Here is a 25243-nt window from a genome sequence, read left to right as displayed (position 1 = left end):
CTAAGTGAAGTCAGACAGAGACAAATATATGATATCACTTATATGTAGAATCTAAAAAATAATACAAATGAATTTATTTACAAAACAGAAACAGACTCACAGACATAGAAAATAAACTTATGGTTACCAAAAGGGAAAGGGAGGAGATGGATAAATTAGGAGTATGGGATTAACAGATACACACTAATATAAATAAAATAGATAAAATAACATGGATTTACTGTATAACACAGGGAAATATATTCAATATCTTTTAATAACCTATAATGAAAAAGAATCTGTAAAAATATATATAGATACATATGAAAAACTGAATCACTTTGCTGTACACCTGAAACTAATACATTATTGTAAATCAACTACACTTCAGTAAAATTTTTAAACATAAATTTAAAAAAATTTAAAAGCTGAACAAACATAAAATGAACAACTCTTAGATCTATCAAAGAATTGATGTCCCAGGGCACACTGCTGCCCTGAAAAAAGGAGCAAAATCAAAACCTACCACAAACAACCCAACAAAAATAAAACATATTTCTCCTTACTTCTTATCACATATAATGTGATATAAGAAATATAATTGAATATATCACATTCCATCATCAGAAGACAGATATGGCACACAAAATATAAAGCTCACTTACTTTTAAAAGGTATTACTGAAAAACATGGATCTAGACCAGAACATTTACAATCACTGCTTCCACTGGAAGTACTAGCCAATAAACAAGAAAAATAAATTAAAAAGCCATAATGGCTGTAAAGAAAGAAGCAAAACTATCACTATTAATAAACTATCATTATTTATAGTTATAAAAAAACTCTAAAAGAGTCTATAGGTAAATTATTTTAAATAATGTAAGTTTAGCAATATAGCTGGTTATAAGATAAAAATACAGAAATCAATTAATTTCTATTTTCCAGCAACAAAAGATAAAAATTTTAATTTAAAAAGATATCCAAGAATACGTTAGAAGGATCATATACCATGACCAAGGGGGATTTGTCCCAGGGATGCAAGGATTTTTCAGTATCTGCAAATCAATCAATGAAATACACAACATTAACAAACTGAAGAATAAAAACCATATGATCATCTCAATAGATGCAGAAAAAGCTTCTCACAAAATTCAAGATCCATCTATGATAAAAACTCTTCAGAATGTGGGCATAGAGGAAACATACCTCAACATAATAAAGATATCACCAGAAAACTACTAGAGCTCATGAATGAATTTGATAAAGTTGCAGGGTACAAAATTAATATATAAAAATCTCTTGCATTTCTATGCACTAAAAACAAACTATCAGAAAGAGAAATTAAGGAAATAATCCCATTTACAACTGCATCAGAAAGAATAAAATACCTAGGAATAAACCTACCTAAGAAAGTAAAAGACCTGTACTTGGAAAACTGTAAGACACTGATAAAAGAAACTGAAGACAACACAAACAGATGGAACACAGATATACTGTGTTCATGGACTGGAAGAATTAATATTGTTAAAATGAACATACAATATTGTTAAAATGAACAAAGCAATCTACAGATTCAATGTAATCCCTATCAAAATACCAAGGGCATTTTTCACAGAACTAGAACAAATAATTTTTTAATTTGTATGGAAACACAAAAAACCCCAAAGAGCCAAAACTATTTTGAGAAAGAAAAACAGAACTGGACGAATCATGTTCCCTGACTTCAGACTATATTACAAACCTACAGTAATCAAAACAGTATGCTTCTGGCACAAAAACAGAACCATAGATCAATGGAATAGAATACAGCTCAGAAATAAACCCATGCACTTATGATCATTTAATCTACAACAAAGGAGGCAAGAATATTCAGTGGAGCAAAGACGCTCTCTTCAATAAATGGTGCTAGGAAAGGATGAAATTAGAACATTCTCTCACACCATGTACAAAAAAATAAAAAACTCGAAATGGATTAATGACCTAAATGTAAGATCAGAAACCATAAAACTCCTAGAAGAAAACACAGGCTGAACACTCTTTGACATAAACTGTAGCAATATTTTCTTGGATCTGTCTCCTAAAGCAAAGGAAATACAAGCAAAAATAAACAAACGGGAACTAATTAAACTTAAAAGCTTCTGCACAGTAAAGAAAACCATCAGCACAACAAAAAGACAACCTACCAAATGGGAGAAAACATTTGCAAATGATATGACCGATAACGAGGTAATATCCAAATATATAAACAGCTCATACAACTCAACATCAAAAAAAAAAAAAACCTGATTAAAACATGGGCAGAAGACCTGAATAGATGTTTTTCTAAAGAAGACATAGGATGGCCAATAGGCATGTGAAAAGATGCTCAACATTGTTAATCAGAAAAATGGAAATTAAATCCACAATGAGATATCACCTCACACCTGTCAGAATGGCTATCATCGAAAAGAACAGAAATAACAAATGCTGGAAAGGATGTGGAGAAAAGGGAACCCTCTACAATGTTGGTGGGAATGTAAATTGGTGCAGCCACTATGGAAAACAAAATGGGGATTTCTCAAAAAACTAAAAATAGGACTACTATATGACCTAAGCAATTTCACTCCTATTTATCAAAAAAACCCCAAAACCATTAATTCAAAAAGATACATGCACCCCAATGTTCACAGCAGCATTATTTACAGTTGCCAAGCAACCTAAGTATCCATCAACAGATGAATGGATAAAGAAAATGTGGTATATATATACAATGGAATACTACTTAGCCATAAAAAAGAATGATTTTGCAATTTGCAACAACATGAGTGGACTTGGAGGGTATCATGCCAAGTGAAATAAGTCAGACAGAGAAAGACAAATACTGTATCATATCACTTATATGTGGAATCTAAGAAATAAAACTAGTGAATATAACAAAAAATAAACTGACTCACAGATATAGAGAACAAACTAGGGGTTACCAGTGGGGAGAGGTAAGCAGGGAGGGGTGGTAGGGGATTAAAAAGTACAACATAGTATGTATAAAGTGAGTAAGATACAAGGATATAGTGTATAGCACAGGGAATACAGCCAATATTTTATAATAACTATAAATGAATATACCCTTTAAAACTTGTGAATCACTTTGTTGTACACCTGAAGTTTACATAATATTTTATATCAACTATACCTCAATAAAAAATAAATTTAGGGCTTCCCTGGTGGTGCAGTGGTTGAGAATCTGCTTGCCAATGCAGGGGACACGGGTTCGAGCCCTGGTCTGGGAAGATCCCACATGCCGCGGAGCAACTAGGCCCGTGAGCCACAATTACTGAGCCTGCGCGTCTGGAGCCTGTGCTCCGCAAAAAGAGAGGCCCCGATAGTGAGAGGCCCGCGCACCGCGATGAAGAGTGGCCCCCACTTGCCGCAACTAGAGAAAGCCCTCGCACAGAAACGAAGACCCAACGCAGCCATAAATAAATAAATAAATAAATAAAATTTTAAAAAATAAATAAGTAAATTTAAAAAATTATAATGGCATTTACATTACACTAAAATTGTAATAAGTAAATAAATAGATACCATTTACATTAGCAATAAAATCTATGAGGTACAGGAATAAATAAGAAATGATATTCAAAACCTATACAAAAACCATAAAATTTTATTGGAAATGAATATTATTAAATATTATGTAAATAAATTGAAGGTAGCCAATGTACATAGATAGAAACAATGAAAATAGAAAATATGCCAATTTTCTCAAAATTAAACTAGCAATATAATGCAATTCCAATAAAAAGTCCAATGGACCTTTTAGAACCTGACAAGTTGTTCCTAAAATTAACATGATAAAACAAAGGGCTTAGACTGGCCAGAGCACTACTAAAATGAGGAATAAGGCATGTGTGTGGCATCAGAGATGGAAGGACTTCCTATAAAGCTATGTAACTGAGATAGTATGGAGGATGATATTAGTGAAAATGCAGACTAAGAACTTCCAAAAATACTCTACTCCATAAAAACAACAAGGAAACCGATAAAATGTCAGAAGAAACTTTTTCGAAACTCTGGAAATTAACCAAAGGCTTGCAGCAATCTGGGGAGTATTTATTAAAAAAAAACAGCAGGAGAGAAGCAAGAAGAACTACAATCCTGCAGTCTGTGGAACAAAAACCACATTCACAGAAAGAGAGACAAGATGAAAAGGCAGAGGGCTATGTACCAGATGAAGGAACAAGATAAAACCCCAGAAAAAACAACTAAATGAAGTGGAGATAGGCAACCGTCCAGAAAAAGAATTCAGAATAATGATAGTGAAGATGATCCAGGACCTCGGAAAAAGAATGGAGGCAAAGATCAAGAAGAGGCAAGAAATGTTTAACAAAGACCTAGAAGAATTAAAGAACAAACACCTAGAGGAATTAAAGAACAAATAAACAGAGATGAACAATACAATAACTGAAATGAAAAATACCCTAGAAGGAATCAATAGCAGAATAACTGAGGCAGAAGAACGGATAAGTGACCTGAAGACAGAATGGTGGAATTCACTGCTGCGGAACAGAATAAAGAAAAAGGAATGAAAAGAAATGAAGACAGCCTAAGAGACCTCTGGGACAACATTAAACACAACAACATTAGCATTATAGGGGTCCCAGAAGGAGAAGAGAGAGAGAAAGGACCTGAGAAAATATTTGAAGAGATTATAGTCAAAAACTTCCCTAACATGGGAAAGGAAATAGCCACCCAAGTCCAGGAAGCGCAGAGAGTCCCAGGCAGGATAAACCCAAGGAGAAACATGCCGAGACACATAGTAATCAAACTGACAAAAATTAAAGACAAAGAAAAATTTTTGAAAGCAACAAGGGAAAAACGACAAATAACATACAAGGGAACTCCCATAAGGTTAAAAGCTGATTTCTCAGCAGAAACTCTACAAGCCAGAAGGGAGTGGTATGATATCTTTAAAGTGATGGAAGGGAAGAACCTACAACCGAGAGTACTCTACCCAGCAAGGATCTCATTCAGATTCGATGGAGAAACTAAAACCTCTACAGACAAGCAAAAGCTAAGAGAATTCAGCACCACCAAACCAGCTCTACAACCAATGCTAAAGGAACTTCTCTAAGTGGGAAACACAAGAGAAGAAAAGGACCTACAAAAACAAACCCAAAACAATTAAGAAAATGGTCATAGGAACATACATTATCGATAATTACCTTAAACGTGAACGGATTAAATGCTCCAACCAAAAGACACAGGCTTGCTGAATGGATACAAAAACAAGACCCATATATATGTTGTCTACTTCAGACCTAGGGACACATACAGACTGAAAGTGAGGGGATGGAAAAAGATATTCCATGCAAATGGAAATCAAAAGAAAGCTGGAGCAGCAATACTCATATCAGATAAAATAGACTTTAAAATAAAGCATGTTACAAGAGACAAGGAAGGACACTACATAATGATCAAAGGATCAATCCAAAAAGAAGATATAACAATTATAAATATATATGCACCCAACATAGGAGCACCTCAATACATAAGGCAACTGCTAACAGCTATAAAAGAGGAAATCGACAGTAACACAATAATAGTGGGGGACTTTAACACCTCACTTACACCAATGGACAGATCATCCAAACAGAAAATTAATAAGGAAACACAAGCTTTAAATGACACAATAGACCAGCTAGATTTAATTGATATTTATAGGACATTCCATCCAAAAACAGCAGATTACACTTCCTTCTCAAGTGCACATGGAACATTCTACAGGACAGATCACATCTTGGGTCACAAATCAAGCCTCAGTAAATTTAAGAAAATTGAAATCATATCAAGCATCTTTTCTGACCACAATGCTATGAGATTAGAAATCAATTACAGGGAAAAAAACGTAAAAAACACAAACACATGGAGGCTAAACAATACATTATTAAATAACCAAGAGATCACTGAAGAAATCAAAGAGGAAATCAAAAAATACCTAGTGACAAATTACATGAAAACACGACTATCCAAAACCTATGGGATGCAGCAAAAGCAGTTCTAAGAGGGAAGTTTATAGCAATACAAGCCTACCTCAAGAAACAAGAAAAATCTCAAATAAACAATCTAACCTTACACCTAAAGGAACTCGAGAAAGAAGAACAAACAAAACCCAAAGTTAGCAGAAGGAAAGAAATCATAAAGATCAGAGCAGAAGTAAATGAAATAGAAACAAAGAAAACAATAGTAAAGATCAATAAAACTAAAAGCTGGTTCTTTAAAAAACAAACAAAAAAATCCGGCAGGAACTTGATTAAAAACAGCAAGTTTTGTGTCATTTTAAACTTTCCTATTCCCATCCCCTCCTCTCCAGCTTAGCAGAAGCCTAAAAACCAACAGCCTGCAATCACAGTAAAAAACCATCAGCTTGGTATCCACTGGAGAAGGCAAATGGGGCTGGAACTCCTTCAAAACCTCATTACTGGAGAACTGTCATTTTTTGACTTGTCAGGTGGTTCCTGGGAAGACTCCATGTACAATGTCTTTATTTGACCAGACTCTAAGCTTGCCAGTGAAAAAAGTCTTTTCTCAGGGAGCATTTGTTAAAAACAATTAGAGGCCAGTGATCAACATCATAGCTGCCTGTGGCAGCAGATACTAGTAGAGGCAAACAATAGGCCAACCAAGCACTTAAAGGAAAAGCTGGGGAATAAGATGTCCATAAGGGCTTTGAAAGGCTCTAACATGTATCTGGGAATTTAGAAGGCCCCATGCATGTGCAATACTGTGTGCATGCCCAGGGTGTATGCATGCTAAGGAGAGACCTGAGAAGACCCTAAGCTCTCACCTCAGACTAACCTTTAGGCTATGCACAAGCAGGAAATGCAGGCTAAGGCAGAGTTGTCAAGCTTGAGGTAGGCCCAAATGTTAGTCATATTCTTGTTCATGGCTGAGTGATGATTTCACACAAGTTTGTTGTACTATGCTTTGTAACTTACATATATTCTTTTGTAAGTATCAAATACATTTTTAAAAGGAGATGGAAAACATCTTTACATTAAACCAATCTTAAAGATGAAACTCATACCTTCAACTATGCTGGACTTAGCAAGAAATCCTGAAGATGCTTTTAGAGCTCCATTGAATACCACAAAACTTGCACCTGTCACTGATTTAAAAATACAATAATTATGTTTTAAACTGCTCTTTTTATGCTATATGATATTTGTTAAATGCATAATGTGGAGCACAGCATATTTTAAGTACCTGATAAACGCCATGCCCATACCACTTACATTAGAATAACAAAAAATACCAAACAAAATAAAGTTATGATAAAATATTGCATAAAGGTTATTTAATGTTTATATCTAAAAATTGATGGCTGTTGTACTATTTACAGTGTTTGTATCAAGTGAGGGTGTGGAAAATCAAACATCCACTACTGTTGAGAGCATAAATCAAAACAATCTCTATGGAGGACAACTTGATAAATTGCTATTAAAATTACAAACACATGTAGGCTTTGACATACAAATGCCATTTCTAGGAATTAATGGCACATATACAAGGTTATTCATAGTGCATTTTTATAAACAGCCAAGGATTGGTAGCAACTGTCCATTAATAAGGGACAATTAAATGATGTTCACATATAAAGTGGAAAGTTATGTGCAATGTGAAAGTCCTTTATATACTAACAAAGAATAATCTCCAAAAGAAAAAACAAGGTGCAACAAATGTTATGACTTGTTTAAAAAAGTGGAAGAAAGGTGTATGTGTGTGTATGTGTGTGGTGGGGTGGTGTTTGCTTATATATACATACAAGCAAGAAATCTCTGAAAGGATATACCAGAAACTGATAACACTGGTTTGGTTGCCTGTGGGGAGGGGAAGAGGGTAGTTTGAGGGTCTGGGGAGGAAAGGAGATTTTGCAGTGTGAATATTTATACCTTTTGAATTTTATACTACATAAATATTCATCAAATAAATATTAAATGGCTGCAAAATTTTAATGACAAAAATGTCAATAGCATGTTAAGTTAAAAAAGCACAATACAAAAGTAAATATCCAGTATAAAATCATCTATTTAACATATATATCAATATAAGAAGGAAATATATTAAAATGTCAACAAAGGCCATATTTTGGCACTTTTTTTCCTTTTACTACTTCTTGAAACATATTTTCCGAGCTTACTACAAATGAGTATACATACTTTTATAATCAGAGGAAAATTTTTTATTAGCAGCCAGAATGTCTGACTATTTTAAATGTGTTATTTTACAATAATGTATTAATTTTTTGGAATACTTACTTCTACTTAACTTTCAATTTGTTAGGCTCTCTACTGCAAGGATTTGGTAATCACAGCAGTCACTGAGGCCATTCAGCCGAGTAATGTCATTCACATCACCATCTTTATCATTTTTATATTCCCAGCCACTTAACAGTTTTATAAATCATTCTTCATCCTTATCTACCCTGTGCTCCCCGCTAAGAGGAGTTGGAGCATAGAGCAAACAAAGGCAAAAAATACCTCACTCCAGAGACACCCACCATATGGGACACACTAAACCTGAAGACATCAAAATAAATACTGTATTCCAAGTTTTTAAACCTAATGTTGCCCAAGATAAACACAAATATTAGAAGCAGTTTTTTTGTTTGTATAGCTAAAAATTTAAAGCATACTGTTTTATCAATTCAGCAAATAAGTAAGATATCTACATATAGGTAGGTATATTCCTCTTTGAAAGGAATTCTACTTTTTGAGATGGTTTTATGGATTGACACTAGGAACCAATACTCACCTTTTCTAGGATGGCCAGTAGCACTGTTGGCCTGTGTTTGATAAACTCCATCATTCTGTATACAGACTAGATGAGAATCTGCTTCTGTACTAAAACTAGCTCCAATGCTAATGACATGCTCATTAGAAGAATTTATTACTTTCATTACCTGGAAAAAAACAATACGCATTTAGAAACATTTTTAACATTTTGTGCCTTTATTAGTTACAATAATTCAAAGAGTCACATTTCTGACCACCTTTATCAAGCTTTAGTCTGGACAACTCCCTGAGAATGTGATAGAAACAAATGTTTAAAATAAAATCACCTCAATTAAAAGACAGATAAAACAGTAAGAAAAAAATGGAAAAAATAGGATTAAACAAATCCTCTATTAGGAAACAAATCTAAAATTTCAAAAATAAGTTTTTTTGTCATTATATATTAGTCCAATTCAAAACAAATTTAACACACTTCTAAAGAAATCTAATGTTCAATAATTATCTCAAAACTTGAATAAAGCAATTATACTTACATCATTGTATTTTTTCCGAGGTATTTTTATGCAGCTTTTCCCCATTTCCATATGAATCAGTAGCTGATCTATATTATGCAAGGTATACTGGTAATTTCGAAGGTCCTACATAAAATAATGATAGTTCCATAAACCTTAAACTACTATCCATGAACATTTACCCATTCATTAAATCCTTTTTTAAGAGTATCCATCATTTTAAAACTTGTGATACATAACTATCAAAACATCATCCAGAAAGCAACAGCAACTTCAAAAACCAGCTAATCCTTCCAGCTACTCCACAATAATAATAAAGAATATCATTCTCAGGAAGAGTTCTGTAGTATTTGAGGGTGATCTCTTTCTAGTTACAGATCTTCCAAAACAGTAGATTTTCAAACCGAACATGGATAAATAAAAGCAAGTTGGGCTTCCCTGGTGGCGCAGTGGTTGAGAATCTGCCTGCCAATGCAGGGGACACGGGTTCGAGCCCTGGTCTGGGAAGATCCCACATGCCGCAGAGCAACTAAGCCCGTGCGCCACAACTACTGAGCCTGCTCTCTAGAGCCTGCGAGCCACAACTATTGAGCCCGCGTGCTGCAACTACTGAAGCCTGCATGCCTAGAGCCCGTGCTCCGCAACAGGAGAAGCCACCGCAATGAGGAGTCCGCGCACCGCAATGAAGAGTAGCCCCCACTTGCCACAACTAGAGAAAGCCCACGTGCAGCAACGAAGACTCAATGCAGCCAAAAATAAAATTAATTAATTAATTAAAAACAAAAAAGCAAGTCCACTGAAATACATTTCTATAATAAAAGGTAAACAAAAAATTACATAAATTAGAGGTGGAAGGGAACCTGAGATCATCTAATCCAATACTTCCTATTAAAAATGAGGTAACTTGGGCCACAGTTTGCTCAAAATCATCAAATTGATTGACTTTACTCTTTTACTAAGGCTTCAACAACTGTGTGAATCTCACATTACCTAAATATGTAAGCACTGCAGCAGAATGAATCAAAAGGCAATCTGAATCAGGTATACATAAATTAGGACGTGTTCTAAAAAGCACTTCATCAAAAACAGAGGCCATTTATGTTAAATGAATTAGGATTTATTATAAATGAACTTTCATTATACCAAATATGTCAAATTAAAATAGAAAAATATAAGTATGTAAAATTTGCTGAATGAATTGTTAAAGTAACAATATAGAACACTTAATAAAACAGTTCAATTACTCACAACAAGTAAGTTCATAATAGTGTGTCCTATTTCTCCAAAAAGAGGTTTTCGGCCTCTGATACTTGTTAAAGGAGCAGGATATGCTATACACAAGAATAGAAAACTGGTTACCATCAACAAAAACCAAAAAAAGTCTTAAATTTATTACCTTTAATTTTCATTTTTTGAACATTACGGATAAATACCACTCAATCAGTTCTCTGGGGAAAGTAAGAAATGACATTAACCCATACCATGTATCTACCAGATGCTACATTGAACTGGGTCCTTTACATACATTATCCTATTTAAACCTTATAACAACCCAATGAGGCAAGTATGTCTATCCCTACTTTACAAATGGGGAAGTAGAGACACAGATTAATAAGCCTGCCTATGGTTTCTAAGTTAATAACTGGTGAAACAGATATGAAACTAGGCTTGGCCTGATTCCAAAGCATTTAATCTTTCATCATACATGTTGTTTCCAAACATTATGATGGCTAGAAAATTACCATAACTAGCTAGACCTACATAAAGTTCTCATCATTTAAAAAGAAATATTCTGATAATTTAAAGCAAAATATGAAGAATTCAAGATTTTTAAGGCATTTGTAATTAATGTTCAATTGTGTGAACTTATGGATGATAGTAAACTTTTATAGTTCTTGGGTCAGCATGATAAAAGGAACACATAGAATCAGAGAAGTCAACGCAGAGAAGTGATATGGAGTCTGTCACCTAACTACTTTTCTGTTTCTTTAGGACACTATAAATATTGCGCACCAAAAAGGAAAAGTACCTTGGTGGCAATGCTGCAGGAATTCTGGAAGAAAAGGAAAGTGAAAAAAGGAAGGTAAGACTATATCTATGATGATAAAAATCGGACACATTTTTAACCCAAGAATTAACCTGAGAATTTCAGTTCTCAGCTTAGGTTAAGCAAACAAACCTCTCTAATACATATTATACAAATATACCTCCTTAAAAGTCTAAGAAAACACACATGACATTATCTATTTTAAAAAATTAAGTCAGGGCAACTCACATCTTTGCTATTACAAGCATATATTTTAGTTTTAAAAAGGACAACTAAGTTATTTGGATGACAGAGAGTACAGAAAGAAACATAAATTAGTGGTAAAACACATTAAAATGATAAACAATATGATTAAGGTAAATGCTGACTTTTTACTTCATCTTTTATGAATAAGAGAGCATCCTTTGCAACTTGATAGAGGTAATTTTATCTAAAACAGTAATTTTCAAAAGGTTATGGCTTAGAATGACATTCTGTCAGAGTTACAAACGGACCTCATAAATCATCTAATCCAACATGTAATGGTGTTCCAAATGGTCTCAACATAAAATCGTAGGTAATCCCCATTTGAAAATTACTAATCTCAGACAGTTATTTTTAGTCTTTAATCTTGGGACTGTAACTTTTGCCATTAACTTTTCCATAGGTACATTATCTCTATAACAAAATAAACACACACACACACATCACAATTCAAAATTCTAGTCTAAAGAGGCATGGGCACCAGTAACATCAAAATGCCAGTCTATCTAAAATCCAGCTGAACACAAAGAACTCAGAAAACAGCTGAGACTAATTAACTTCTATGTATAACTGGTGATTTTCCCTCATCACCACTAAACAGCTATCATAGCTTTGCAGCTCCAGCCCCTGTGATCTTTTGAGACGTCTCTCACGTTACTCTATGATTTTCCTACTTTCAGTGTGAGAAAAACAGATTTACTATCTAGAAGTGATACTGGCAAAAATACTGGCCACACTTATAGATTATATGTTCCACAATGACTTAAGATTAGCTAGTATTTTGATCTAACCTTCCATAAAGATAGCATTCAAATATTACTATCAGAGATAAAACGTGGGGCTGAATGGATGAAACACTTGGCTCAGAATGAAGTCTCTTAAGCTCTTTGGTTCACACAGTACAAAACCTGAGATGAAAGTTAATGTTTACTTCCTGCACCACAATTTAAGAGTATCCCATATTTAAATCTTAAATGGTAAGGACCAACCCCTCAGAACAGAGTTTAATAAATTTGCCAAATAGATTTAAATGAGTATCTCTTTCACTGAATTTGTCCATTTTGAAATAGTAATGGTCACTTTTATAACTTCTCTACACTTAATTTTCCTCCAAGAAAATACCTATTAAATTATACGAGAATCAAATGCCTAAATTTTCCTTAGATGTGATGTACTTCACATGCAACAAATAAATTATTCTTTAAAAAAGTGAGGGATAAAGAAAGGGTACGAATTCAAAGACAGTCGAACACAGAAATGATTTCAACTCAGAAATAATCATACACAGAAGCCTGGACCACTATTTCACAACCATTTATGTTTGGCTTTATGGTGTACACAAATGGGGGGGCAATAATTTACCTTCTTAATATGTAGGCAACATAACAAAATGAACTCCCTATAGCAAATACTTTTAAGAAAACTTTTCAAGGTTTTCTATGTTTTTTTTCTGAAATTCAAAAAAAAATTTTAAGGTAAGTTAATATAATAATTATGAATATCTAGAAATTCAGGACATAGCAAGGTTGTCTAGACTAATTTGGTAGTAGAGGAGGGCTGTTTTAGAATTTTAAAAGTACATCAAAACAAAAGTAGTCCCATTAATCCATTAAAAATTTATTTTAATGATATCTGAAATTCTTATTTACATTCAGTATATTTGAACCTATGTAATTTAGCTTATTATTCTAAAACTTACCTTTATATTCTGCACCCAATCTCAACATTAAACGCATAGGAAAAACCTTTGCCCAGGGAATCTCTAGCTTCTGGATAAGAATTCCACAAAGAAAAGGATTACTTGGTAACAGGAGATCATCAAGTTTCTGAAAAGTAGGTGTAATAAATAGAAATCCTCCATGATCCTTGCTGCTGAGAAAACTCTCAGTAAAGGTAATACTGTCCAAGTTTTCCACGTATTTTCCTAGAAATAAAATCATTTATAAAAAGATTTTAAGTTGTTTTGAAGCAGCAGTATGAGTTTGAATGTCCCAGTATAAACTTTCTTAAATAAAAGCAATGTAAAATATTTTTTCTTTATTGCCACTCTTGAAGAAGCACTGAATACCTTGTGTGCATAAAGTTCAGTTATTCCTGAAGATTGGGAATTGTGAACAAAAATTTGAGAAAGTTTCTAACCGTTAAGTGTTTTAAAATTTTTCTCCTTACTTCATGGTCAAGTGAAAAGTCATCATCATGTCCCCCAAACCTTATACGGACAGAAAAGTATACGGTAGTCCCCCCTTAGCCACAGTTTTGCTTTCCATGGTTTTAGTTACCCCTGGTCAACTGTAGTTCAAAAATATTAAATGGAAAATTCAATAAACAGCAAATTTTAAATCTCTCACTATCGTGCTCTGCCCCATTGGGATGTGAGCCACACCGTGAATCACTTGTCCAGCATATCCACGCTGTATATGCTACCAGCCATTAGTCACTCAGTAGCAGTCTCAGTTATGATCGACTGTTGCAGTATCACTGTGCTTGTGTTCATGTAACCCTTATTTTTCTTAATAATGGCCCCAAGGTGCAAGAGAAGTGTTGTTGGCAATTCGGATGTTCTCTTACTGTGACTAATTTATAAATTAAGCTTTATCACAGGTATGTATGTATAGAAAAAACAGTGTACATAGGGTTCAGTACCATTTGCGGTTTCAGGCAGCTAGTGGGGTCGTGGAACTTATCCCCCGCAGATAAGGGGGGATTATTGTGTAGACACATAAAGAGATCAAGAAGGTAAATATATTTTCACTTTTAAAATTAAAAAAACTATAAAGACACTAATTACATAAAATGTTAAATTTAAGGAGACTGAAAATGATGACAGAGCTCTTTTAAGTAATCAGCAATCTCTTCACAAAATAAATCTTTAGTACAGTTAGCACAGCCAAAAGCAAAAATGCCCTTAATTTATCCATCCCCTGGTCTGAACAGTTCAAAATAAAATGGTATACCTTTCAGAGCATCCTTATAAATGGTGATAAAGAGTCTGAAGATGTCCTTAGGAATAGTATCTTCACTTGGCAAACATAACAATAGAATAATAATTTCTGCCTGTCCCAAGCCATGCAATCCATTGGTTGAGAAGTACCAATATTTGTCTGAGGAATCTTAAGTGACAAAAGTGTACAACTATAAATGTCAACTTCCATTAACCAAAAAAATTAAATATAATTGTCCTTTGCATGAAGCACAACTTTTTAAACTCCTTAGTTTCCCAACATTCTCCTCACAAAAACTTTAAATTGAATTGTATGAGATTAATATAAAAAAGAGAAAGGATGAAAAATTATCTGATGGAGTCAATTAATAAACAACAATAAAATAAAAGATGCACTAACAAGCTGAAATGTAGTGGGTAAGAATCAGGTTAGTTTCAAAGAGAATGAAAAGCTAACAGATGCATTATTGAGTATTGAGGACTATTTATTACTGAGAAATATTTACTTCCTTACTTTTAATTAAGTCTAGTGTCATTTACTTTAAAACTGTCTTTATTGTTACTAAATCAGGATTCTTGCTTATCTCAATTACCAAATTTCAATTTACCTAAAACCTATATGAAATATGGTCAGCTGGGGAGATTGGGATTGACATATATATACTAATATGTATAAAATGGATAACTAATAAGAACCTGCTGTATAAAAAAATTAATTAAATAAAATTCAAAAATTCAAAAACATATATATATACATGGTCAGCTGTATCATGAGCATCAAAATACAGCTTGTTATAAGCCCATGGCCTTAACCTAGGACTGAATGAGGGACACTAATAAAAATCTTTAAGCTATTACTTCAAGTCCCACTGCATATAAAACTGCAAAATTTATTTATATTAATATTTGGCTACAAAAACCAATATCCAATACTGCTTATTTTTCACCATTGACCGTCAAAATTTAACCTGACAATGTAATTAATTATTCAGAAATCCTGCTTACCAATTAGGCAAAGAAAGATGAATCATTACTTACAAAATGCTAACTTGACATTCACAAGTAGATTAGCATTTAGGACAAATGTAACAGGACAAAAACCTTCGCCTTCAAGAAGCAAAATGATCTGCTCGTGAGATGGGTGTTCTTCTATTACAGGCACTAAAACATGAAAATAATATATTAATTAGAATAAACATGTCTTCCTGTTAAATATGCCTATAATGAAAAAAAGAGATTTATAAATCCACCAATGGCTTAATCACATTTAAAAGCAAAAGCAAACACGTTTTATAAAATCAATCAACACCTGGACAACTGTTATATACTAATTTTTACTTTTCAATTTATGTAAAGATATTAATATTATAATACATATAAATCCTGATCAATTATATTATATATAGTCTATGGACAAATATGTTAATTAAACAGCATATTGATACAATTTTAGCACCTTTAAAGTTTTAAAACAAACGTTTTTGTAAAGTGGACTCCTATCTGCCAGCCACTCCAATTATAAATTCTGAAATTTACAGCTGTGAAAGTAGTCTAGACCCAAGTTGTACATGCTGCTTGCTGCCATAAGCCTTATGCCAGTGACAAGTGGTGAATAAAGAACTTGACAACCAACAGGAAAATATACATGGCATGCAAAGAACAGGGCTTAAGGTATTTTTGCCACTATCAACAGGATCATGAAATGGCTCCTACTTTCAGAACAGAGATCCTAGGCTTCATTCCCCTATATTATCATGCACAGAACATAATCATTTCATGTAAGATTCAGCATAATGCCTAGGGTAACAAGGATATATCCCTAGGGAACTACTCCAAGGTGGGAGGTAGCCACAGAATCTCCAGATTAGAAAGGACCTTAAAGACCACCTAAGTTCTCTTCTTTTACAAAGGAAACTGAGGCCCAAGAGATTAAATTACATGCTTCCAGTCATACGTGTATTAAGTAGCAGATGAGGAACTAAAATTCCTAGCTTTGTCATCCAATCCAATATTCTTTTCTTTAGGCACTATGTTCCTTAAAAAAAAAATGATATGGAGTCAAAACTAATACAGGACTAAAAGCCTATGAATTTCCCTGTTGTATTGGACTTTTGCCTTATTTTAAATTAGGGACCCAGATGAGATAAGTGAATCACATTCAAATCAACTCAAAAGGTCAGATCTTTTTAGAATTTGTTTTTATATAGTAAGACTTTTTGTAGACTGGAGTTCCATGCCATCATACATATTTCAACCACACTGTCTAAATTTTAAAAAATACATTTTATATATCACAGACAAAATTCATCAATATATTCTTCTTTAAAAAAAAAAAAAAGCTCCTTTTTAAATTTAAATAACTGCTATCCTACCTGATCCCTTTTCTCCAGATGCAACCAGAAGAGGAGGCAAGCTGTCCTCATCATCAGGTAGAAGACTAATCTTATTGCAAACATTCTTGTCAATACCACACAATAACCTATAATCTGAAATACTAGCAACAGGTAAATGACTGTTAACCAAGACACCAGTAGGACTTGATAGGCCCTCAATTTCTGCAAAAACATCATCATCTAGTGTAAAAGAGCCAGAAGCAGGCAACCCCTCAGTTCCTGTGTTTGTAGGCAACCCCTCAGTTCCTGTGTTTGTAGGCAGTTTTTCCACAGATGGAACCTGAGAAATAGGACTTCGAATTATCTCATTTCTTATATCGCCTGTCTCACTGTTTGGTTTTTCCACTGTAGTAGAATGGGCATGATCCACTGTGCTTATCATCTGTAAAATATGGAAAACAAAAACCCAAATCAGTACATAGTTTCTTTCTTCAGAAGCCACATTTCCCAAGAAATAGTACCATTTTGGTTCTTTAAATTCAAGAGCACAGGTTTAGCTTTACTCTATGCTCAGGTAGGTATTTATGACTAATTTTATAGACTGGAAAAAGGAGGCAAGGAGAACTTCAGGATCCTATACCATACCACAAAGTGAGCACACTTAGTTCAACTCAAGGCACTCCTCCTCCTAATAGACAAAAAAGCCTGGCTGGGGGGTGGCAAGGGAGAGGAAGAAGGGAGAAGGCAGGGAGGGGAGCGGTTAGGAAGCAAAATGGTAGACATACTTCACAACAGTAACCACCTAGAATAAACTACACCTCAAGTCTGCTTCAAGTAAGCCCCTTTTTAGACTGGCCAAACCTAAGTCAATAGAGAACTGTTTATGAACTCAAGTAATACTAGCCTCTATAGAAATTCCAATTTGTTAAAATATTGATTGAGGGTAGGTGCTACCTAAGAAACATACTTCTGGTGATTAGAGCTACTTGTAAAAACTAGCTCGTGAACTCTTACTGACAAACAACATAAGTTTATATGGTACGTGAACTTGAAGAGAGCAGGATACACATCCATCTTGTCTGATGTATCTTTACCCAATATAAACCAGGTAACTGGCTCAGAGGAGAGGCTCAATATATATTTGTTTAATGAATAAAAAAGCATTCCTACTTCATGTGTTAATACTTGCTTTTATGAGTATTTTGCTACTTTACAATGAGAGTTATTAGTGGGCTGGGATTCTATATTATGTATCTTCTATTTAACACCTAGCACATTTGTATAAACATAAACATAAATACTACCATCAGGTACTTTACTGAATATTTGAAAATCATTAAACAAATCAGTCTAAATTAACTTACTAAATCTCAGTTCTATTTCCCGATACCAGTGGTTCTCAAAATGTGGTCCAGGGATCTCTGGGGTCCCCAAGACCCTTTCAGGAAGTCAGTGAGGTCCTAGGATTTTCTTCATATAATTTAACTAAAACATATCACAACAGACTGACTTTAGAAGTAGATGTGAGAATATCTTCTATTAAGCCAGACGTTAAAGAAATCCGCAAAAATGTAAAACAATGTTATTCCTCTCACTAAACTTTTGTTTCAAAAACTTTTCATTAAAAATATTATTTCTATTAATTTAATGAGTTTATTTTTAATTAATTTTTAAAATGTTTGTCAATTTTATATCAGTAATTATCAATAAACATAACCCACATAACCTATAGTTCTTTGGTGTTCTCAGTAACTTTTAAGAGCATAAAGGGTCCTTAGATCAAAAAGTTTAAGAATCACTGCCTTAAACTGACATTAAAAAAAGGTAAAATCTAAAATATATTCATACAGCATATGCTTCTCATTTTATGAAGCTCAAAGCATTAAAAAAAAAAAAAGTACTCTAAAAAATCACACAAGGAATTTCTTACAAAATAAAACTTCATTAAATTAACAAGTCATTCTTTAGATTCCTTACCAGTGGCACATCAGGTAAGAGGGGACTAAAGTCTTCAGAACATCTTTTACTTCCAGATGATAATTTTGTTGTATCTGCAACTTCGCCATTGGGCAATATACCATCGGCAAACCATACTCTCTTCTGTTCTTTGGAGCATAATCCTAGAATCAGTTTAAAAAGTAAAGCATTTTAATTTGATAATATTGCAATGATTTAATACTAAATGGGTCAGGAAACATTTTCAAAAGCTTTTTGCTAACCATTGGCAAGCCCTGCATTCTCAGGGTTTCAAGGCCTAGAGAAATGGCCTTTTGTGATTCATCTACCCAGAGTAGAAGTTCTTTTCTAATTCATACAAAGGCAGGGCTGGCCCTAGGAATCCCGTACTCAGAAAAAGAGTGGACAGGAGAGGTTACACCTTAAAGACATTGAAGGCAGATTTAAAGCCTATATTATTAAGGCTAACTTTGTGAGTGTGGAATAAAATTTAGAGACTAAGGCACAGGGAGGGAAAATGGAATAGACCAGAGCATGGTAGACAGACAAAGGGAAAAAAGTATGAAGAACAGAAGAAAGAAGCATAAAAAGTCTAAAAAAAGAAACAGGATCACTTGTGCATCAGAGGTCATTTCCTACTTTTAACTTACTTAACAAGAGAAGCATAACATGCTTTGTTCTTATAATGTTGATATTGAAATTTATTAATATTTATTAATATTTTCCTTTCAAATTTGGAGGAAATAACTAGATGTCAGCATAAATATTTGTTCTCTTTTATTAAAAAGCATCCATGGAGGAAAGTTATGAAAATTCCTGCCAGATGATTTTAGAACATATAAACATCAAAAGGACCAACATCTACCTTCCATATCATAATACAGATAACACTGAAAAAACTGGAATCATATATGTATAATTTTTGCAACATGGGTGGACATATTAAATAAGGTATCTTTCTTGTATTTGCAATACTTTATAATTTAATCATTTTAAAAGTCAATATAAGAGAATAAATATTTTTAAAAGCAGATTCATTCATCTTTAGAGCTATAATATACAACCAAAAATGCTGAAACTCATTATTTAAGTCATAATGATAAACAGAAAATAGCTATTAAGTGAGAAATAAGTGAAATCCAAAATAGTTGACAGAAATACTTGAATTTGTCACTAACTGACAATTACAGTTATTTTCTAGCATGTTACAGACTAATAGTTTATTTTTAAGAGTGTACACAGGCTTACTGAATACCACAGGGAACTATACTCAATATTTTGTAATAACCTATAAGGGAAAAGAATCTGAAAAAGAATAGATATATATATATGTATATGTATAACTGAATCACTGAGCTGTACACCTGAAGCTAACACAACATTGTAAATCAACTATACTTCAATTTTAAAAATTAAAAAAAATAAATAAAAAGTCTACACAGGCTTTATTCAAGATCCTAAACTACAATAGGCTGTAAAAAAAAAGAGAGAGCCCAAAGATTTTTTTAAATCTTTAGAAGTTTGTTAAAAGATTTAAGAAACATTTTTTATTGTGGTAAAATATACATTTAAAAATAGATTTTTAGGGCTTCCCTGGTGGCGCAGTGGTTGAGAATCTGCCTGCCAATGCAGGGGACACGGGTTTGAGCCCTGGTCTGGGAAGATCCCACATGCCGCGGAGCAACTAGGCCCATGAGCCACAACTACTGAGCCTGCGCGTCTGGAGCCTGTGCTCCGCAACAAGAGAGGCCATGACAGTGAGAGGCCCGCGCACCGCGATGAGGAGGGGCCCCCGCTTGCCGCAACTAGAGAAAGCCCTCGCACAGAAACGAAGACCCAACACAGCCAAAAATAAATAAATAAATAAATAAATTTATTTTTTTAAAAAAATAGATTTTTAAGGAAAGGGAGACATGCCAATTATTTACCTATTGTCTCTCAAACCCAAGCCCACCCTTCCACATGGTGCTCCTTGATGCCAGGCTGGAAGTCTGGAAAGTGCAACTCCCAGACCCCCTTGCTAGTTGGTTCTGGTCACGTTCCAGCAGTGACAGGCACTGGTTGGAGACTGGAAGGTGGGAACAGAAGGAATTCTTTCTGTTTCTAGTTCCTGCCAGGACTTATGCAGCAGCGGCACCACCAGATATACCCACATGTCCTGTGATCTTCAGTACTCCTTACATCAAGCCTGGGACACTCTTTCCGTCATCTGAACACCAACTCTGTTAGGCTCCTTGATGGTCCCAGCATTTGCCACTTTGTGTTCCTCTAGAAGTCACAGTACCAGTCATGTGACGTGGTACCATAATCCCTGAATACTAGGTCTGAGAACCAAGCATCTCTTGGTGTTCCTGCACGGGGTTCTAGTAATACTGCCTCTCCCTTTGCATTCTCCCAACCCTAGGGATGGTGGTTGCCTCCTGTACTTACTAATCTCTGAGTCACTTGAGCATGCCCTTTTTGCTCTTCTACCCTTCTAACGTACATGTATAACCAGTTCCCTGTATTAAATTCCTTCTGGTAGCTAGTCTGGTTTCTCTTTTCTCACTAGATTCTGTCAATACTAGAAAATTTCTACTTTGATCATTTATCTTTAATATTAGACAGAACATTTTCTTCAAGTTACCTTCAACACTTGGTTGTTTAAGTGCTGAGATTGGTAAAGTTGTAGGTGAAGATATACTGGATGTTTGAGTCTCCTGAAGAGGCTGGATGTTGGTACATTCATCAGAATGATTAGATTTAAGATTAGAACCAGTTGGACTCATCATCCTTTCAAATGCCTGAGCTATAAAGGGAAAAAAAACTTGATCTCAGGTGTTTTGGAACTTCAAAGTAAATCATGATAAATATTCTGTTTTTCAAGTTGTAAGGAGAAAGAAATTAATGGCTAACTAAGAAGTGGCACTTGGCAAAGATAATATCCTTACTTTAGTTGGCAGCACTCCACTTCAGTATAAGCTACCAATTAGTTATTTCAATATAATTTTGGCATATATTTTATATCTACTAAAGAAAATCATTGCTATTTAATATGACCATCTGATTTTGCCCTTGTACTCCTACAGTCTATTTCCAATATAGTTCCTAGTGATTCTTTTAAGACATAAATCATAACACATCATTCTTCTGTTTAAAATCCTTTAATGGCTTCCCAACAAGAATGAAAATTTAAGTTGTTACAGTGGCCCACAAGACCCTACATAGTCTGCATTTCTACCTCCTCTGCTTTCCCAGTTAGCTGTCTGACATCATTTCTCACTAAAATCCTACTTGCTCATTAGAATCCAGCCACTGAGGCCTCCTTGTTCTTCAACAAGGGAAGCAAGCACTGTTCTAGCTTAGGGTCTTTGCTCTTACTATTCTTTCTGCCTGGAAAGTTCTTCCACATGGCTTTATTCTCTCACTTCCTTCAGGTCTCTGCTTACACATCATACTATCATAAACCCTTATTCTGACCACCATTTAAAATTACGACCTCTTGCCACCAGTCTGTTACTATCTATCCCTCTTATACTCTTTTATTTTCATTTAGAATATTATCACCATCTGATATTCTCTTTGCTTTCTGTCCACGTCTCCTCACATTCATAAGGTCCATGAGATCAAAAGCTCCATAAGAACAGGGAATATATTTTGTTCTCAGCTGGAGTTCCAAAGCACAGAACAGTGCCTAAATACTGCTGAATGATTTTTTCATCCAAATAACACGGAACAGCACTGGTACCTCTCCCTTCAGCACTTCTCCAAACTGATCTGCTATAAATGCTGCCACTACTACAATAACCTTCCTCAAGTGCCAATGAATTAGCACCCTCATGCAATGGCTTCCGCTAACCAAGTAAAATCCAAACACAGTACTTTGAGTTTCAAAGTAATTTCCAACTTCCTCTAAGTTTATGTAATGGCACTCACATGCATGCTTCTTTAAAACTTATACAGTCTCAGCACAACTTCCTCATTGTCCACAATCTCTAGTGAAACTATCTTTTCTTCTTTGTGGAATTTGCCGTATAACCCTTGAGCCATCTTTCTCCTCTTATTAGTAACATTATTTTAAATGATCATGTCTACTGTTTTCAACCCTAAAGTTGGAGTTAAAATAACTTTTATTTACATTTTCCTGCGGTGTATAAATTAATGATAAACAGAGCCATAAATGAAATTACATGCTATAAGATATCAAAACAGAATAAATAAAACAGGTAACTAAATAAATAAATCCATTCCAAATATTTTCTTTGATAAACCAATGCTTGATCTCACTATCCTACTAAGTCTCTTCAGTGACTATATCTTCTCCTCTCCTGGATCCTTATGGTCAATATGTTTTAATGTTCACCTAAAAATCTGACCTGTCAACTCAAATAATGTTTCAAATCTTCATGGCTGTTTTATTTTTTAAGTGGGGAGAGATAATTATGTGGGAGCTTGCTCTAAGATTTCTTAACTCTAGCAGGTTGCTTGGCTAACAGCACCAGCAGTAGTCTTAAAGGCTACTGAAACAGCATAAGCAAAAAACAAAACAACTACAAGCACTTAAACTAAATTCTTCATAAACACTGGTGGTAATATGGAAATATAAGAAGATTTACACTCTATTATCTTCCAGAGCAGAGGTCAACAGCAGGGAGTAAAGCAGCTTACCTCAGGCTAACAGACTCACATCAGAGCTTTTTGAAGAATTGCTGAAAAAATTTATCTTCATTCAAAAGAGAAAAACAAATTATTATCAGGTATTTATTCTCCTGGCTAATAGGAAGCAGCACCTGAGCTAGCGCACAGGCCTGGTCTTAAAAGTCCCAAGTAATATTTGCTGGGAATTAAACTGTCAACAAATCTTTGAAAATGCCAAGAAGTACTCAAAAGAACAAACGTGTATTTGAAGAAAAAAACACAGACACACAAAACTGTGAGAACTCAAGTAAGATTATTGCTGATAACAGTAAGCTAGCTAGGGAGCCAGAGAAACAATGGGAAACACATACAAACAAAATTCTAAAATTGAGAAGGGAAAAAAATATATAAAAGACAAAAATGTGCAAATAGTGTGACAGTCCTATGAATTTATATAAAAATTATAAATATTATACCTTATCTTTTATTCCCACTTTAGGTTGTAATTTTCTATAAGGTGGGAACTATTATCTTGCCTTATGCTATTAATATGTAAGATTATATACTATTTATTGGTAAATATTCTATAAATGTTTAGATTAAGATGATGAGGATGACAATGATGGTGACAAAAACAAATAGGCAGATGAAATGCAGCATTTAGGGACTTGGTACCTGTTAAAAGTTAATGAACTGCCACTCCAGAAACTGAACGCTTCCTTTCCACACTGGTAGTAATAATTGTGAGAGTGGAACAAAAAGAAGAGAAACCAAGCCTTGGGATGTCCCACCTAAGCCAGATAAGTCAACACTAGGTCCTTGCCTTAAGAAAATAAAGAAGTTTATCTTTGTCACAATCCAGTTGCTTTTAAGATATATTCAATTACTGGAAGAAGATATGTCAGGTTAATACTCACCTTTACTAATAGTCTCATAGCAGACTACACATACTCTTGCTTCCTTTTCTAGATACTGCAATTTACACTTCCTATTACAACAGACACCGCAAAATACCTATAAAGGACAAAATATCAAATGTGATTTTGTTTCAAGCATGTTTATACCAGCTGGAGGCAGGGGGAGGAGAGACCCGAACTCTAACCAAAAACCATTTTTATGATTACATAAACAAGTTTTCTAATCACCATAATCATAGGTAATTATTAAATGATTCTTTTTTTTAATTTTTTTTTATTTTTTTTATTTTTTTTATTTTTTTGATTCTTTTTATTTTTATTATTTTACTTAAATGAGGTTTCTGTAATTTAAAATTGTATCTCTGATGAGAATTCCTTTAAATCAATTATGTTAATTGGAAGGGAACAAAAACTTTCTTAATGAATAAGTTCATAACTTAAAAAGCTTTCTGTGGTCCTTTACAACTTTTTTTTTTTTTAAACTTTTTGGCCGCGCTACGCTGCATGCGGCATCTTATTAGTTCCCCGACCAGGGATAGATCCTGTGCACCCTGCAGTGGAAGCACAAAGTCTTAACCACTGGACCGCCAGGGAAGTCCCCCTCCTTTACAACTTTTAAAAGGGGAATGTTATTCAAAAAAGAAACAGACTCACAGATATAGAGAACAAACTAGTGGTTACCATCGGGAGGAGGAAAGTGGGGAATGGCAAGATAGGGGTAGAGGATTAAAAGGTACAAACTACTAAATATAAAATAAATAAGCTACAAGGATATATTGTACAGCACAGGGAATATAGCCAGTATTTTATAACTACAAACGGAGTATAATCTTTAAAAATTGTGAATCACTATGTTCGATACCGGAAACTTTCATAATATTGTAAATCAACTACACTCAATTAAAAAAAAAAGAAAAACAAGTAGAA

At 34.2% G+C, this 25243-nt stretch overlaps 1 protein-coding gene across 7 annotated transcripts in view; it reads right to left on the bottom strand.

Moving 5' to 3' along the window:
* The window catches only part of ZFYVE16 (zinc finger FYVE-type containing 16), a 57035-nt gene that overhangs the window by 12900 nt on the left and 18892 nt on the right, over window positions 1-25243 (bottom strand). For 4 of the 7 annotated variants that reach the window (XR_009007112.1, XM_007179773.2, XM_007179772.3 and 1 more), the window contains 12 exons: window positions 24317-24413; window positions 21409-21570; window positions 18804-18946; window positions 16866-17268; window positions 15532-15654; window positions 14507-14662; window positions 13252-13476; window positions 11292-11315; window positions 10511-10593; window positions 9284-9388; window positions 8770-8917; window positions 7043-7123 (listed from right to left, as the gene is read on the bottom strand). Coding sequence is in view for 6 of the 7 variants with exons in the window: in XM_007179773.2 (XP_007179835.2) it covers window positions 7043-7123; window positions 8770-8917; window positions 9284-9388; window positions 10511-10593; window positions 11292-11315; window positions 13252-13476; window positions 14507-14662; window positions 15532-15654; window positions 16866-17268; window positions 18804-18946; window positions 21409-21570; window positions 24317-24413 (1750 nt within the window). In the remaining variant the exon portion in view is untranslated. The remainder of the gene's footprint in view (window positions 1-7042; window positions 7124-8769; window positions 8918-9283; window positions 9389-10510; window positions 10594-11291; window positions 11316-13251; window positions 13477-14506; window positions 14663-15531; window positions 15655-16865; window positions 17269-18803; window positions 18947-21408; window positions 21571-24316; window positions 24414-25243) is intronic. The other 3 variants (XM_057540229.1, XM_057540228.1, XM_057540230.1) reach the window with 3 other exon arrangements.

The sequence above is a fragment of the Balaenoptera acutorostrata genome, chromosome 2 (assembly GCF_949987535.1).
Source record: "Balaenoptera acutorostrata chromosome 2, mBalAcu1.1, whole genome shotgun sequence".
Classification (NCBI taxonomy): domain Eukaryota; kingdom Metazoa; phylum Chordata; class Mammalia; order Artiodactyla; family Balaenopteridae; genus Balaenoptera; species Balaenoptera acutorostrata.
The sequence above is the reverse complement of the archived record's forward strand: the minus strand, read 5'-3'. Positions and strand labels throughout refer to the sequence as shown.